The following is a 13,737-nucleotide window of genomic DNA, read 5'->3' as shown; positions in this document are numbered from 1 at the left end:
AATAGTCAGACTGTCCAGTGGCTCAGTGGACAGGGCAGGAAGACTCTTCTTAATGCAGTCAAACATGACCTCAGATACTTACTAGCTGTGAGACCCTGGGCAAGTCATTTCACTCAATTTGCCTCAGTTTCCTCTTGTGTAAAATGACCTGGAAAAGGGGAATGCCAAAAAAATCTTCCATAAAGAATTGGACACAAATGGAAAAAATTGAACAGCAAATAGAATAGCCAACAAGTCCAACTCCTTCATTTTACAGATAAGGAAATGAAGTTCCTCCTCTCAGAGAACTTCTGGGAGGAGAAAGTGGGGTTCATGTTTTGTATGTAGGATGAATTGTCCTCTTTAACAGGAGCTCTTTTCCCTTTTTTCTTGCAGCTGTTCTACTTTCTGCTGAGTGCTCTAAGCTTGATCGTCTGCGTGCTGGCAGTGGCCTTTGCTGCCCATCACTACTCCCAGCTCACACAGCTGATCTGCAAAAACACCCTCGATTCCTGCCAATGCAAAATGCCCACCTCAGATCCACTCAGCAGGGCCTTTGTTTACCATGATGTCAGTGACTGTACCAGCATCACAAGCACTTTCAAAATCTTCCTACTCATCCAGATGGTCCTCAACTTGCTCTGCGCTATGGTGTGCTTGCTGGCATGTTTCATGATGTGGAAACACAGATACCAAGTCTTTTATGTGGGCGTCCGCTTGTGCTCCTTAACTGCTTCTGAAGGCCAACAGCAGAAAGTCTAATTTTTTTCATTAAAGATGGGGGGAGGGTGGAAACAACAGTTTGCCAATATTCTGGGCAACCTGAAGACCTAAGAGTTAAAAACAGCAGCAACAACATTTTTGACACTAATGTGCATAGGATGTCAATGAATATATTTTTATATATTTCAGCTATACTATTTCTAGCACAGAAAATTTTGTTATGGGGAAAATCTAGAAAATAATGGGATAATAAAAGTATAGCTCAAACGAATATCCAATAAAGCTAATTCCTGATTGTCCACACTGGAGAAGGATAATAGCAATCATGATCATTGAATTCTGAATATGGACCCTTAATGTAATTTTATTCATTAGTTTTAGACTTCTTGGGCAGCTAGATGGCAGAGTGGATAAAGGGCTAGAAATGACGTCAGGAAAGTTCATCTTCCTGAGTTCAAATCTGAACTCAGACACTTACCAGCTGTGTGACCCTGGACAAGTCACTTACCCCTGTTTGCCTCAGTTCCTCATCTGTAAAATGAACTGAAAACTACTCCAGTATCTTTGCCAAGAAAACCCTAAATGGAATTATGAAGAGCTGGCCATAAATGAAACAACTGAACAACAAGAAAATTGATATTCTGAACCTAATACTAGATATTGCAGAGATCCACTCTCCAATTCTCAGAAATACCATCAATATGCACCCTCAAGAGTGCCTTCTTTTCCTGGTTTCCCCCAAGGACCAGGAGCTGTTTGGGCAGTGCTACACTGTTCCCTACAGATACACTCATTTGATTTTCATCTCCTATCACCTAGTAGTGAAATAGATTCAAAAATGGGTCTCAGAAGGGAGGGCAGGCAATAAGAGACCTGAATAAACATTGATGACATTATAGTATTGGTGAAGACTTACTATGAATTGAAACTTAAGCAGGTATGTGCTTATTTCAAGGTGACTGGTGACTAGATCCTGGTCAATTGAAAGGGGACAACAGAACTATTTTTAACAACTAGAAGTTATTTTTAATATTTGCACTTGCCATCCATTGCACAAATATTTACGGCCTTTTTTAAAGTAAATTGTTACCTATAATTGTGTTCAGAAATCTACTTAATTAATCCTGGGTGCAATTATTGGCATTATTAGTATTCCTGTGAATTGCACTCATAAACAAAGAGGCCAGAAAGAGCTATTTTTCCTAAGAGTCAAATTTTTTAAGGGAAGATTTATAAAAAACTCAAGTTTAAAATATATATTTAAATACAAATAGGGAGGAATTACAATGAGAAATATTAGTATCATACATCAGCAAAGTACTATTTTCCTAAAGAATGAGGAATGCCAACATGTTCATAAAATACTTAATATATAATCCTATTATCCATGTACTGTGTTTCCTAAATATCTTAGTGAAGTTTTAAGCTTAACTTTAGCAGCTTTAGTAGTTTAAAACTGCACTCAATCTTTTGAGAGATCCTCTATATTCAGTCACTTCTAGGAATCTGGGCAACATTTTAAAGTCCTTACTCAAGTCCATTTATATATTAATAAGAGCTACATTTAGATTTCTGTGCTCTTGCATACTATCAGTACTGCATAAACGCATTCATTTATCCAAAAAGCATTTATTTAACACTTTCTGTTTGCAAAGTGGTATTAACATTCTGCAAGTTTCATATATAAAACCACTTTAAAAATTGGATTCCATTCACTACTACAGTGTCATCATTTTCAAGAAGGTGGTAAATGGGGAGTAAAGAGGCATAGCTATAAAAGAACAGTCCCCATTTAACACTTAAGTTTGTTAATATGAAAGCACACATTCAGGTTTTTCCTTCAGTAATCTCCACATACTTTTCCTGCTAATATTCTCAGCCAGCTATAAAATGGCAAAACTCCCACAAAATCTTTTGTGACTTGGAAGACCAAGAAATAATTCCAATATGATTGTGAAAATGAAGTTTCTTTCTATGTAATGCCAAATGTCTGGATGAAATATGAAAATTTCTTTCAATTTCCCAGATGTGTGCAAATATCTAGATTATTTTATCTGACAACACAATTACTTTTTTTTACTTTTTCATCTATATATTTTGACATTGTGTAGATAGAACTGAGATGCAAAAGTTAAATTGAAGGGTTGCTGGGAGAGAGAGAGATCAGAAAAAATGAGAAAAGTTTTCTAAAGATGGAAATTTGACAACTAAGACTATGTCTACACTATCCCAAGCTTCCCCACAATTAGCTGAAAAACAACTCACATGTATGTATGTAGCACAATGCTTTGAAAATGTTTTCTTCCCGACAATCTTGAGAGGAAAAAACAAAGTATTATTTTCTATATTTTGCTAAAGAGAAAACTGAGACCTAGCATTATTCAACAAAGACCAACCTCAATCTGAAAAACAAATCCCCTCTAAAACATGTCAAATCCAAACAGTTCTTTGTTTGAAAATCTTGAGTAGGGCAGAGGTAGGAGTCAAGACTCTTTAAGGTAGTCCTTTCCATTAGGAAAATATTTAAATGACTTCCTCCCAATTGCTTTTGAAAAACTGAAGAAACAATCCAATCTTTACAATTGATTAGTACAGACATAATAAATGGGTCAAGGGTTCCTCACTGAACCCAAAGACGCTGAATACCGAGTGGAACAGATTTTTTTTTTGTATTACAATTAATAAAATAAAACCAATTAATAGAAAGCAAACAATTAACCAGGATACAACATTAGGTAATCTGATTTCTAATTGAAGGAAAGACTAGGGATTTTCCATGGGGGGGGGGGGAGTGAACAGGTGCAGTTCAGGAAAAGGAGTGTTCCATTCCCCCTCCCATAATGTCTGTATTCAATCAGAAAAAGATGTATGGGTTACTTGAGATGCATAATTATGAGAAAGATTTTTGCATCAGTCTTTGGACCTGACTGATTTTTTTGGTCAGCATAACCTAGGGTCCTTAGTTAAGGGTCTCTGAGCACCAAGTAGGACTACTCATGCAGGACTGGATTTAAATCATGCAATAAAGTTTTCTCATAAGACAGAAATTGGACTAGACCCATAATTGAATAAAAAGGGAACTGAAGACAATCCCAAAGGACTAACGATGTAGCAAACTATGTGCCTCCAGAGAAAAAAACTGATAATGTTTGAAAAGACTAAAGCATGCTATTTCTCACTTTGTTTCATTTTTTTTCTTTTATTCAAACTTTCTTGCATAAAATTACTAATATGGAAACACTTTGCATAAAAAAGGGAATTGAGCAAGTTCTAGAACTGAGTCACAAGATGGAGTCAGAATTCATTCAATTCTCATACAACTTCCATCTATTGGTCCTATTTCTGTCCTCTTGGATCAAACTGAAGAAATTTAATCATTCTTTGATATGACAGCACTTCTAACTTGAAAGACAACTATCATGTCCCTCCTTCCCCATCTCTACCTCCCCCCCCCAATACCTACCCTCCTTAAGACTAGCTATCCCCACTTCTTTCAGGTGAGCCTCATACAGCATGAATATGAGTCCCTTTACTGTACTCTTTGTCACCCCCTGAGCACTTTCTAGCTTATCAATGTCTCCCCTAAAATGTGATACCCAGTATTGAATACAATACTGCAGATATATTGACCAGGAGAGAGCCCCAACATTATACCTCCTTTGTGAAAACTAAGATTGGAAGCTAGATATAATGTAGGTGAATATTGAGTTTGTATTCCACTAAATCCTCCCTATTTTTTTTTTCAAAGAAACTGTTGTCTAGCTGTACCTCCCCTCCTCTCCAAGCATTTTATCCTTGTGAAGTTTTTTTTGAATACAACTACATGAAACTTAATATTTATCACTATTCAATTCTATCATTATATTCTGCTTAATGTTCTAGGCCTGTCAAGATCTTTCTGAATCCTTACTCTGTTATCCATTATATTAGTTTCCCTCCCAGCTTTGGGTCATTGGCAGATTAGCTAAGTATGACATCTTTGTTATTATCTAATACCATTAAGACAATGCTAAATAGCCCCAGACCAAATCCAAATGCTCAGGGCCTCTTCTCATGCTGACAGAAAATCATCAATAACTACTCTTTGTGTCTGGCCATTCAGTTAGTTCCAAATCCACTTATATTATTTTCTAGCCCATATTTCCATCTGTTTCATGGGAATAATGTTTTGCTGCAATCTAAAGAAGCTATATCCATAGCATTCCCTTGCTTTAACAAACTAGTAATTCTCTCAGAAATGGAACAGAAATCAGTCTGGTATGACTTGAAAACCCTTAACTGACTCATCCTCTCCTTTTTAAATGTTCTCTCACCATTACTTTAAGAAGGTTAGGTACTGGTAAGGGAGTTCTTGCATGAGGAATTACCTCTACCAATACAGGTTAATGTCTTCTCTATTATTTGTCATCTTAGAGAGTTTCCTAGAGTATTAAGAGGAGGTTAAGAGACTTTCCAAGGTCAAACAGCTGGTGGTCTAGTTCTAACTTCCATGTTGCAACTTTCCCCATTGCAATTTTGACATATTACACGTTGGCATAAGAAATTAATATAGGGCTTTTGGGGGAGTTTTGTGAAAGCTGCAGATGATAACAAAGGTCAGCGGACAATAGAGAATCTATGACCAAATACTTGACCCAAATTTGACAATAAAGTACTGTAAACACCCAATAAAAGAAATGAAAAATTTCAGACTTTTTCTCTGGTGTTAAGGGAGGGCCAAAAACTTTTACATGGATTTTTCAGATCCCAGAGGCATCATGCCCTTAATGCCTGTGATGTAGAAGGGACAGTGTACTTGAACCCAAGTCTTCCAGGCCCTAAAACCTGATGCCTCTTTTTATTGATCTTTTAGAATCTTTTTTGGTGTTCCCCCATCAAGGCCCCCACTGATGTAAGTATTTGTCTCTGATGAATAAAATCAATCTGAAAACTCCAAGGTAGTGAAAGAAGAGAAATATTTCTGTGTTTGAAATCCTCTGTATATTGATAAATTTAAAAATCATGTTGTATGAGTAACAAACTGCTTTGGTCTGTCTTTGAGGTATTTTGATGTTGTGTTTTGAAAATATTGAAGTTATAATAATGGCAACAGAAAAGGAACAGATACACAGCTTATACTAAGCAAAATGTCACATTTTAAAATCTGGCAACAGGCCGAGATGGTGACTGTCTTTTCAAAGTCCTGTGATGTTAAGATTTGCACAGTCCTCCTCCTCCTCCCCTTCCACCTCCTTCAAGAGCATTAAATGAAACAAGACTCTGGAAAAAGAGGAACAGCCAGGACCTGGCACTGACTGAGATAGGAGAAATACAGCAGCCTAGATCTCCAGACTTTGTAAGTGAGCCCACTCGTTCAGACCGTGCCTTTTCACGTGATTACCATCTGTGCCTCCCCAGCTCCTTCCAACTCTGTGTAGGCAGCTACTTGGATTCATGCCTGAAAACATAGCTCTACCAGGGCCCTGGAAACTATAGTCAAATAACAGGCCTAACTTCTATTCCCACCAGTGGATTAAAAAAAAATGGAGATGATCTATTCTGAGAGAAGATTCCAGTAACAGAAATCAGAGTGCTTCTTGGACCAAGAGAAACCTTTATCAACTATTCTCCATTCTTGTACATGCCAATATTTTCCTATGTTTCCCTATAGATCATAAATTTGGAGCCTTAAGGAAACTTAAAAGTTGTTAGTTCAATCTCACTTTCAGATAGGGAAACTGAGGCTCCAGAGAGGTCAAGTGATTTACCTATGTTCATTTGACTGTGAATTTAACACAATCTTCTATATGCATTAGAGATTTTAGCAAAGGACCTGGGCAGCAAAAATTCTAGGGAAACATAGCTAAGTGGTTTTTATGGATATTCAACAAAGAGCTTAAGGCACATCTTAAGAAACTATCATTTCTATGGCAAAATATGTTCTGACTCTTCTTATGATAGTGTGATAGTCTCTTTGAATTCCATCAACACAATGCCTGAGATCATGACCACCCAGGTGTGTCATGTGAGATCCAGGAAACCTTTTGAAGAAAAGGGAAGGGGGAGGGAAGAAAAGATGTAACTCCACCGATTGTATCAGTTCACTTGAGAGATGCTCATTTGGAAGTATCCTGGTATTGCACCCATGCAATGAATACCTTAATCATTTTCTTTTGCTTTTCCAGTACCTTATTATCTCAATTGCTTAGCTCCACTTTAGTCTGCTATTTAAATATTGTAGAGGCACTTTCATGCTCTAAGTTTATACTTTTGGAATAGAAGGAATGGTTAATAGAAATTCAAGCTCTTCCTACTTGTTTAAGGGGGCTGTTTTTAAAGGAGACATGTGTAATACATATTTCCTTCGTTAATAAAACACTTTTCATATTCTTTGAAGATATCTATGTCTGAGCAAAGCTATTAAACTGTGCTTAAAGTGACTGTGCACAGGACATGAATTGATGCATATAAAACTCAAATTAATTTCTTCAAAATCTGAATCCTGAGTATACAAGAATTAATGCTCATTTCCACTCCTTTATTCTAGCTGCTATCTCTCTTTTGACACATATTTCCAAGGCTTATAAGAAGGAGTCTTCCAAAGACACCTTGAATACCAGTTTTTCATTTAAAAGTCTCTAGGTGAGTTAGAAATCTGCATAGGTGGCAATTGGGGAAAGAAGTGCATTGTATCTAAGGTACTCTATAATGGAAATAGTCCTAAATTAAAGTTGGGAGGCCTGAGTTCTAGCTTTTAGTTAGAGCTTAACCTCTCCAGGCCTCAGTTTTCTCATCTGTAGAGGGAAGGAAAGAAAGAAGAAAAGAAGGAGGGAAGGGAGGGAGGAGGGAAGGAAGGAGGGAGAGAGGGAGGAAGGAAGGAAACTAGTATTTATTAAGTTCCTACCATGTGTTAAGCACTGAGCTAAATTCTTTACTGATATTATTTTGGTTGATCCTCACAACAATCTTAGGAAGTAGTTTCCATAACTATCCCCAATTTGCAATTGAGGAAACTGAGGCAAACACAGGTTGAGTTACCTAAGGTCTCCTAGCTAGTAAGTATTTGAATCCAAATTTGAACTCATATCTTCCTTACTTCAGTTGGAAGTTGAAATAAATGATATCTATATGTCCTTGAAAGCTCTAGAATTCTCTGCTTCTCAATCATGGAGAAAAGACACCTAAAGCTGTAGACCCAAAGATGAATGTCACAATATAGAACCATATTAAAAATAAAATAAACACTTTATATGTTTATAGCACTTGGTAGTTTATACAACTCACTTTCACATGATCATTTGATTATCACACCAATTCTGTAATGAAGGTAAACCAAAGATGATGAATAGATGAGGAAAACAGTCTGAAAGAGATTAAGAAATGGAAGACAATCTTCTGATGTCTTTCTACCATGTCAACTCTTTAATGATATAGAAAAATCTTAATGACTTGGTTCTTAGTTCATTTTCATTTTACCTTCTGTGTTGAAATGCTATTATCAACATTCTTCGAAATAAATAATTTGTTATACAATTTTTTTTTCAAATTTAGCTAGAGGAAACAAGATGGAAAGTAAAGTTTTGCATAAAGGGAGAGACAAATTGAAAGGGTAAAAATTTCTGATAGAAGTCAAATTTACTTACATTGGCAAATGGGTTACCTGTCTTTCTTTGGTCAACAGGACCCATAGTCAAGTGGGTATGCTCCTTGAAACTTCTTTTCTGAAAGCCACAACTTTTATATTTAAAAGTAGTTAAATTTTGATAGTTCTTTTCTGCAATTTTTAAATCATGGCAACTCCAACAAAAATAATATATGAGAAATAATACAAAATAATCCTCAAATTAGAAACATTCCTTTTAAAATGGAGAAAGGAAAGCAGAATGGTTTGTGTAGGCATCACTTTCTGCAAATGGAAAACCAAAGACTAGAAGAACTAGAGGAAACCTTAGACATCATCTGGGCCAGGATCTTCAACCTTTTTTCTGTTTGCTTGTTTTGCAGCTCTTGGCAGTCTGGCAAAACCCATGTACCCCTTCTCAGAATAATGTGTTTTTAAAATGCATAAAAATACACAGAATTACAGAAGAAGCCAATTATATTGAAATATAATTATCAAAATATTTTTTTAAAAATCAAAGTCACAAAACACAGATTAAGAACCTCTAAATTCCAAACCATCCCCTTCATTTTTTTCAGAGAAAAAACAAACACAGAGAGGTGATCTTCCCAAGCTTGCACGGCTGGTCAGTGGCATGAGTAAGATCTTTTCCCACTATTACATAGTTCAAGAACAGTATAACTTCATTTATTCAGCTCCTGCTTTTTCAAATTTTTTTTTAATGAGTTACTTCCCTCTTCTTTGATCAGGCAACATGCCTGTCCTGTTGAAACTGCATGCGAAAACATTTCAGTAACCTAATTAACACCATGGGATGTCTCCCCTTTTGAAAGAACTTCTTTGCCCTTCTCCCAAACCAAGGAATATTCCTCAGACATCACTATGTCAGCCCGTTTATTTATTCAAATTTTCATACGTTGGAACATATTTGGCCCCAAACCAATTTTTTTTTTGTGTGTGTGTGTGTGTGTGTGTGTGTGTGTGTGTGTGCATGATTGTATATTGGGCTATAACATATCATATCTCATTCTTCTTCATGAATTCAAAACGAATTCCTTTTAAATGTTAAGTTGATTTTCAGTCTGTAAATTGAAAGTGAAAAGAAGACAAATCTCTAAATTGTGCCAATTTTAAGCATTAAAAATTAGTAAAGAATTTAACATTACTTTTATCTTTTTAAGTTTCCCCACCCATGTACCTTGGCAAATTTAAAGTTTTCATTCCATATTGAGTGACATAGAATGAAAAAAATCATTGATTTTGGTCAGAAATTACTTTTCTATTTCCAAACTTGATTTGAGGCTATAAGTCCAAAGTTTCTTCTTTTTTCCCAATCCCATAGCTCTAATTAGCTCAACATCATTCTCTATAATCTCCCTCTTTGCTATCATTTTGGAAGATGAGGTTTTCCTTTATTTTGCAACATCATTCTTCCTATTAGCATCCTGGAGCCCATCTCCTCTGATTTCCTCCTTCCTTCCTTTTCAACTCCTCTTTATTCAAAGTTCCTTTCCTCCTACTTACTTTTCCTAATCCTTAATAAAGACAACAAGAAAAAAATCTAACTTTACCATACCACTCCCTCAATATCTCTTCTTCCCTTCAAAATCAAACTTCTATAGAAATCTGGCCTCACATCGTTTTCTTGGTTAATTCTATTGGACTCTCTCTCTCTCTCTCTCTCTCTCTCTCTCTCTCTCTCTCTCTCTCAAAAAAAAAAATTGTTAAAAGAGAATTTCCTGGGTAGGAGAGGAGAGAGCTTTGAATTTGTTATGAAGAAACAAAGGTGATTCAAAAGCAAAAGACATCAACAAACTACCTTTAAAAAGACCAATATTCCCCCCAAAAGAAAAAAATCTACCTACATTTATTATCTTGATTTTCTCATTCATTTCTCAACCCCTTGAAATATGGCTTCCTTCCCACCCACCACTTAATAGAAACTATTCTTTGAAAAACCCTGAATGATCTTTTTGTTGTTAAATCCAGTAGCCTTCTTTTAATCCTCAACCTTCTCGATCATTCTTGATACTGTTGACTACATCCTTCTTCAGTGTATTCTTTACTCCCTGAATGTTCATAGTATTCTTCTGTCACTTATTTCCTTTTATCTGCTTGACCTTTCTCTATATTATTTTCAGTATCATCAATCACAACCCACCTCTATGTGTGAGTTTATGCCATGATTCTATTGGACCTTCTCTTCCAAAGATTTTGTCCAAGATCTTATCAGCTCTCAAGAGTTCAACTATGATAAAAAAAAAGTCCAATTCTGCATATCTAGATCTCACTTCTTTTTTTTCAACTTTCCTCTTGAATCTCCAATATCCTGCTGACCAGCTATCTAAACCAATATGCCAAAGTTGATTTTTCCCATTAAACCCTCTCTTCCTCTTAACTTCCTTATTTCTATAGAAGGAACTATTCTCCCAAACACCCATTTTTCAAGCTAGAAATCATCCTTGATAATTATCCATCCAATATATCCAAACAAGAATACCTCCCATATGTTCCCCTTTCTTCTACTTACATCATAAACATTGTAGGCCAGGCCTTCATTACCTCTTACTTGAACTATTACAAAAATCTCCTAACAAGTTTCTCTGCATCAAGCCTCTGTCTTTTCCAATTCACCTTCTTCATTTCACCAAATGATATTCCTAAAACACAAGTCTAACCCCTTTTACCCCTCTGCTCAATAAGTTTCGGTGTCTTTATAGAAGCAATAGCTTCTATAAATTCCTCCAGCATACCTTTCCTGATTTACTGTGCATCACTCTTCTTCCTAGACTCTATATTTAGTCAAATTTACTCTTTCTATACCTCATACATTAAATTTCATACTTTTTACCTATATGCCTGTGCATTAACTGTATTCCTGTAATATTCGTTTTCCTTGCATAAATCTCTTGAAGTTCACTTAAGAGCCACCTCCAAGAGATTTCTCTTGATTCTTCTAGGTGGTGAGTACATTCCATCACAAAACTATTTTCTATTTATTTTGCAACCTATCTTTTATCTACTTGTAAACAATAGCATATGCCTGACAGTATAGGGACAGTCTTAATTTGAGATTTTTATTCCCAATGCCTTGTCTAGTATTTGTCACTTAATAAACATGCTATTTGATAAATGAGTTGATTTAACATATTTCTACAAATTAGGAGAAAAATTATTCCTGTGATACTTTTAATCAAATGAGACATTTGTTTTAAGGTAATTTATTGCTAAGTTGTTTTGTTTTTATTTTTGTTTTTTTTTTACAGGTTATGGTAAGTAGTCACAAATTTGTCAAATGATAAGAGAACTCAGAAAATTCATACTATTAATTAGGCAAGTGACTTAGAATGATTTTATTTTTATACTATCTGATTTTAAAACATATTCTCAGAAAGGGGGAAAAAAGGGAAAACACATTTAATAAGTGGCATTAGCCACTGTGCTAAATTCTTTAGAGATTTTATTTCATTTATTCCTCACAACAACCCTGTGATTTAGGTGTTGTTATTATTATTATTATTATTATTATTATTATTATTATTATTATTATTATTCCCATTTTACAGTTGAAGAATCCAGGGCCCAGCATTACACAGCTAGGATCCACTTAGTCTGGATTTGAGTCAGGTTTTAGAGGCTTATGTAGTGAAAGAATAAGGCAATCCTTGTCTTATAGACTAGATAGAGACATTTTCTTGAGTTTAAAAAAAAGTGGTTTCCTACTTGCCTTGGACAAGGGACAGGACAACTTTACATACCTCTAAGTCCAGGCTCTTAATTCATTTGTCTCATGGTGAAAGTCCAGGATCTAATCCAGAAAAGGGGCCAAAATGGGATGTTAAACTAACTGAAACTAAATATCAGTCATACAGTTGATTCCTTTATGAGGTGTTAACAAGTCCCTTGAGTGAGTTAGAAGAAGATAGGATGAACAATGATTGGTCACACCCTCAGATGACATTTCAGATCCCTCAGATTGAATAAGACAGAAATCAGTCTTGAAGCAGAACCCAGTATGCCACTAGAGAGAAAGGGAGACTTAAAGAAAGCTATGTGAAACAGAGAATGTAATCTCTAGGAGAAGCTCTTGACCCCAAGGAAAGGGGCAGTATTCAGCAGGAGGGTACAAGGGATGTCAAGAGAGATCCTGAACTGAAACACTAGCCCAGACTATGGACCCTGAAATGATAATCCTGTATCTCCTTTCTTCCTTTATACCACCTCCTAGACCTTCCTTTAAACCACTCCTTCTGGGCCCTGTGCAAGAGTATTTACCTCTCTAATTTAAACATGTGCTTTATAAATAGTGTTTACCACAGACATTTGATACTCAGGGTGTACCTATTCAAAATTAAGTTGACTTTATACAATTGAGAGGGGAGTATTCCCAAAGAAGAGAAAGAAAAAAATTTATCATCAAGGAGTTTTACCTGAGTGATTTTTCTAGCTGAGGGTTCAGAGTTTAGATAGACAGATAGATGATAGATAGATTGATAGATAGATATAGATGAATAGATGATAGATAGATATAGATGAATAGATGATAGATATAGATGAATAGATGATAGATATAGATGATAGATAGATATAGATGAATAGATGATAGATAGATAGATAGATAGATAGATAGATAGATAGATAGATGGATGGATAGATGGATGGATGGATAGATAGATAGATAGATAGATAGTAGTAACTTCATCTAGGCAATGAATTGTAGGGTAAGGGGAAAAGGTAGGAACAGATGAACAACTCTACTCATTGCACTGTACCACCCCTTCTAGGGCAACTAGGTGGTGTAATGATAGAACCTTGGAGGATAAGAGTTTGAATCCAGCCTCAGACACTTGACTCTTTTTTTAAGGTTCTTGCAAGGCAATAGGGTTAAGTGGCTTGTGCAAGGTAGCACAGCTAGGTAATAATTAAGTGTCTGAGGCCAGACTTGAACTCAGGTACTCCTGACTCCAGGGCTGGTGCTCTATCCACTGTACCACCTAGTTGTCCCACACATTTGACTCTTAATTGCTGTGTGACCCTGGGCAAGTCATTTAACCTGACTGCCTCACATCCAGAGTCATGTCTTCCTGATTCATATCTGGTCACTGGACCCACCACTAGACCCAGATGACTCTAGAGGAGAAAGTGAGACTGGTGACTTAGCACAGCTTCCTCACTTAGCACAGTACACCCTCATTCAAATTCAATTCACATGCTTGTCATGGCAACACCTCCATGATATCATGGTATTCTTCAAAAATGGTCAAAACAAAAAACCACCTCCTTCTCCATTATCAAAAGTTATTCTACCTTCCTACCCTCAAAAACACATACCACCCAACATCTGCATATATTCTGAAATGACTCAATCTAAAGGCAGACCAAAATAGTATGAAGTTTGTTTTTGGTGAGAAGAGGAAGTTTGGTGTAATGGAAGA

The 13,737-nt window shown here is 36.0% G+C and overlaps 1 protein-coding gene across 2 annotated transcripts in view; it reads left to right on the top strand.

The window, feature by feature from the left end:
• The window catches only part of SSPN (sarcospan), a 107,044-nt gene that overhangs the window by 59,216 nt on the left and 34,091 nt on the right, over positions 1-13,737 (top strand). The window contains exon 3 of one of the 2 annotated variants that reach the window (XM_074194201.1): positions 376-9,969. The exons of the other annotated variant lie outside the window; for it this stretch is intronic. Coding sequence (XP_074050302.1) covers positions 376-741 — 366 coding nt within the window. The 3' untranslated portion in view covers positions 742-9,969. Of the gene's footprint in view, positions 1-375; positions 9,970-13,737 lie in introns of those variants that run through there. 2 annotated transcript variants of the gene reach the window in all.

This window comes from Macrotis lagotis, chromosome 7, assembly GCF_037893015.1.
Source record: "Macrotis lagotis isolate mMagLag1 chromosome 7, bilby.v1.9.chrom.fasta, whole genome shotgun sequence".
Classification (NCBI taxonomy): domain Eukaryota; kingdom Metazoa; phylum Chordata; class Mammalia; order Peramelemorphia; family Peramelidae; genus Macrotis; species Macrotis lagotis.
This window is presented reverse-complemented; position numbering and strand designations above follow the sequence as displayed.